This window comes from Condylura cristata, unplaced genomic scaffold (genome assembly GCF_000260355.1).
Source record: "Condylura cristata isolate star-nosed mole 26May11 unplaced genomic scaffold, ConCri1.0 scaffold00024, whole genome shotgun sequence".
In the NCBI taxonomy this organism is placed as follows: Eukaryota; Metazoa; Chordata; class Mammalia; order Eulipotyphla; family Talpidae; genus Condylura; species Condylura cristata.
In genome coordinates, this window is record NW_004567125.1 from 14,436,487 (window position 1) to 14,441,042 (window position 4,556).

At 43.2% G+C, this 4,556-nt stretch overlaps 1 protein-coding gene across 1 annotated transcript in view; it reads right to left on the bottom strand.

Annotated features, from left to right (window-relative positions):
• ADCY10 (adenylate cyclase 10 (soluble)) overlaps positions 1-4,556 on the bottom strand; it is a 59,903-nt gene that overhangs the window by 14,600 nt on the left and 40,747 nt on the right. Inside the window, exons 23-24 of the mRNA XM_012728911.1 lie at positions 2,872-2,979; positions 1,902-2,077 (exon numbers count right to left, since the gene is read on the bottom strand). Coding sequence (XP_012584365.1) covers positions 1,902-2,077; positions 2,872-2,979 — 284 coding nt within the window. The remainder of the gene's footprint in view (positions 1-1,901; positions 2,078-2,871; positions 2,980-4,556) is intronic.

The window sequence follows — 4,556 nt, forward strand, 5'->3', positions numbered from 1 at the left end:
TCATGCAGAAGTGGCTTAAGCTTCTTTGTGCTGTGCTTTAACCCGCTGCGCCACCAGGGAGGGCCCATAAATATTTTTTTTAAAACAAAGTCCCACAGAAATTCCCTTTCCACAATGTGAGGACTTGAAAGTCTGCAACCCAGAAAAGGCCCTCACTGGGCTTTGCTAATACTCTGACCTCAGACTTCCAGCCTCTAAGCAATAGAATTCTGTTGATATGTGAGATTTTGTCATAACAGCTGAAAAGATACTCCAACAGCAGAATGGAATGTTGTAAGAGGTGATGAGCCTCCTGTGCTGGAGGTAATCAAGGGAAGGATGGGAAACCTCCTGTGGTTAAGTTTGGGTTCTCAGTCCTGGTCTCAACAAGCCATTTAATTCTCTCTCTCTTTGAGAAAATGCTAACGTACATAGGATGGCTGTTCTCGTAACTTAACCAAATCAAGAAAGCAAAATATAACTAGAAGCACTTACCAAAAAGCAGGTTTTAAATAAAGGTGAGAAGGAAGGAAGAACTCTCCTAAATGTGCTTAAAGAAATCAAGAAACTTCAAATTTGGTCCTTTGTTGACTGTTGCTTGTGAAAATTATTTTGTAAAAGTTCAAAGAAAACTTGGAGAAGATAACATCCCTTCTAATACAGGGTGGTCAGAAGGACACAGCTGCTCTAACATTATATATATTGCTTCTTATTGCTGCATGAATTGTAGCAAAGTACTCCCAGGAATAGGTGTTCGCATCTCAGACAGAAACTGTGGAGTATTGCTACTGGTCTCTCTCAAGATGGAAGAGATGGGAGTCCCCTATTGACACGCCAGGTCCCAACTAAGGGGGCATCTTCCTTATTATAAGCTTCTAGATAAGGGGAATATATTTTAAAACTCTCATTGCATAAAACTTCAAGTACACACAGGCTGTAAAATAGAAAAATATAACAAGCTGTATACATGCAACACTTAGCTTCAACAACTATCAACTTCTTATTTCATCTATCCCTCCACTCATTCTGTTTCTCCTTCCCCCACTCCATTATTATTTCTTTCTTTTTTTTTTTTTTAAAGATTTATTTATTTGTGCATACAGAACTGGGGTACAGGCCAGAGACGCAGGGGTGGCGAAAGACTTCACCAGAGACAGAGTGGGGAGCAGAACAGGCAGATCAACGAAGTACACTGCTGAGGGGAGCAGCGGGTGGGTCAGGAGAGGTCTGCCACACCATGTGGTCACCTCCGGGGCAGGCGGGAATCGAACTCATGCGGAAGTGGTTTCAGCTTCTTAGTGCAGTGCTTTAACCCACTGCACCACCAGGGAGGGCCCCATTATTATTTCTTATGGTTCCTTTACACATAAAATTTACATACAATGAAATACAGAAATATTAATGGTGTAGTCTAGTCTGATGGATATTTCCATGTAATCCACAAGCCTATTTGAGATACTTAGATGGGTGGGACAATTTGCCTTTTGGCAAATGTCTTCAGGATCTGCTATTTTTCTTTGTGGAGGGGATGATACCCAGTACCTTAGCATGGAATGGAAAAGGGCTTGTGACTGGGCCTCCGGGAGTGGTGGTGAGATTCCCACTGGACCATGGAAGGCCTTGGGAGAGGTGGGTAGAGAGAGGGCATTGAAGCTCACCTTGAAAAGGGCAAACACTTTTTGTCACTTGAACTCTCTTTGGTAAGTGCTGTCAGTAAATTGTTTATAGCAACCCAGCCCTGGTCTGCACATCCTGTCCCCTCCAACCCTGGCCCCATTGGTGTCCACCCCCGCCAGCAGGCCAGCAGGACTCCTTGTTTCTCCTAGAGACCCCAGCTTCAGGGCTGACCTTTGGAGCAACTGGAGATTTTTCTCCTTTGGGCATGAAAGAAGACATCCATCTCTCCCAGCCCCTTCCCTTACCCTGGAGGTGAGCTGTCTTGGGCCTGGTGATTCACATAATGAGAGTGTCTATTTTTCTCCACATGGGTCTGGAGAAATAGAGAGATTAAGCTATAAGGAAAGATTCGGTTGAGGAGCTTCAGTGCCTTCCTCAGCATTTCCTTGGCAAGCACCATGTGGCCCATGTTGAAACAGACCTAAGAGAAAAGGAGAGAAAGAGGGAAAGCAGTGACATAGGACTTGGTTGGGATGTGTTCCAACAGTACATGTTTTAGAATCCTTCTCCCCCCAAAAAAGGTGATTTCTAGCTTAGGAACCCCCACCCCCCACCCCAACCCTGTGCCTGGCCCAATGTTTATTGAATGTGTGCATGGAAGGATGGTTGAGTGACTAGGGTTTAGCATCTTTGTTGAACATCATCTAAAGCCAAGAATATGTTTACCCATTCATGTCCACTTTTAGAAATTGGTAGGTTGAAACTGGAGGGGATTATGCTAAGCAAGATTAGTCAGAAGGAGAAAGATAAATACTGCATGGTATTGCTGATTTGTGGAATATAGAGAAGAGTGAGACTTAAACCAAACCTAGAAATCTGACTGTGTATTACACAGTCAGGAAGGTATCAGGAGGGTAGAGTGTAAAATATGGAGGGGCCCAGTAGACATGGTGGAAGACTATGGGTGCCTTGGTAGATATGGGGTGGTATGTGATGAGGTGTGAGTCTATGCCTCTCATTCATACAGTGTTGTAGACTGGTACTTCAATTCAAAAAAAAAAAAATACTTAATGCTATCAACAGAGAAGACAGGGATGATCTTGCTGCTGGCAAGTGGTAGTGGGGAGGCTTGAGTCCAGGGGTTGGGGTTCTGAAGCCTGAGGTAAGAGCTAGAATTGGGGATGGGAGAAGGGTGTAGAAGGCTGAGGGATGACACCTTCTTCTATGAAAGCCCCATGCATATAACAAATGAATCATGTTTTAATGGATTCTTACCTGGCCTTTGAGGCTATAAAATGTGGCAAACTCAAAAGTCTGACTCCAAGATTTTCCTTTCTTGAGAGTTTTCAACAACTTCTCTCCTTCATTCAAATACATATATGCCTGCAAGCAGCACAAGGAGTAGATAATGCTGAACCAAGAGGAGCCATAGCCCCAGGCTCTACTATAGGAAGAGTAACAGGAAGCAGGAAGCAGCTCCAGGTCCTGCCAGACTCACTGGCCCTACCTCCATCTCCTGGTTAAACCAGATTTCCTCCAAGCTCTGGACTGGACCTGGATGGTAACTCTCTCACTGAACAAGCAGACAATCTTCATGTCCACCTTTGTTCACTGTGCTATCACTCTAAGAGATGAATCTCTCCTTTCATCAAGTTGTCACCTGACCTGAAGGCCCCATCTCCTAATCTCCTCCTCTGTCTCATTCCATCCTTCACTTCCCTTTTTCCAACAATGTCCCCACTGCCCTGGAAATCATCCAGATTTCCAGAAACTGGTCTCTAATTCTGGAATGAGTTATGAACCACCCCAATTTCCTGAGCCAGTGTCATCTGTGAGAAGTAGAAGAAGGTGAGACCTTGAGCCACTCTCCTCATCTTTAACCTCCTACAACATGGCTAGACAGGAGAATCTTGGCACAGTGAAACCTAGGCAAGGTCAGACTTGAAGAGTGAGGCAATATCCCCATCACACACCACTTAAGAGGAAGGGGTAGGAGGCAGAGGAGGGAGAGATGAACTCTGGAACTACCGGATCTTTTTTTAATTGGAGGGGTTACAAATGGCTCTGGGGTTCTGCTTCCTATCATCTTCCTGAGCTTTTACCACTCCCTGCAGAGTGAAAGGGGTTGTGTACTGGTTTACCACATTGGCCCCCAGGCTTATTTACACGCTCTCTGGGGATCCACTGGTCATATCCCCCCCTTCTCCAAGTATATGTATGAATTATATACAGGAAACCTTCATTCTTAACATAGATAAATTAACCTTTGAACAACGCAAGTGTTAGGGATGTCCATGAAGTTAAAAATCCATGTATAGTTTATAGCTCCCCCCAAAACTTAACTACAAATAGCCTGCTGCTAAATGAAAGACTTGCCAATAATATCAACAGTAGGAAGAATATTTTGAATGTTATATGGTTATATACTGTGTTCTTATAATAAAGTGATAGAAAAATGAAAATGTTCTTAAGAAAATAATAAGTGGAGCATCATAAAAGTTCATCTTCCTCTTTTGCACTTTGAGTAGACTATGGGAGTGGGGGACGGGTGGAGAGAGGAGTTGGAAAAAACTCCCTGTTTTCAAACCCATGCTGTTCAAGGATCAACTGTATTTGAGAGAACTGTGAGGCTAACTGATACTTTTAATGGTTTAATTGTTAAATTTTACATTAATCTAAGTTATGAAGTTTGGTTAGCTACTGTGACCTCCAGCAACTATAAAATGCATACATTTATTTATAGAATAAATATGTGGACATGAAAGACTGAAGGTTACTCAGGTGTGTGAAGCTCTTCCTAAAGAGCTTCAAAAGAACTTTCCCTCAAATGTGTTCAGGGATGGTGAAAAGTGGCTTAAGGTCAATGCAGAGTGCCCAGTTCTGGTCTGACACTCCTGGAGATAGATAGATAGATAGATAGATAGATAGATAGATAGATAGATAGATAGATAGATAGATAG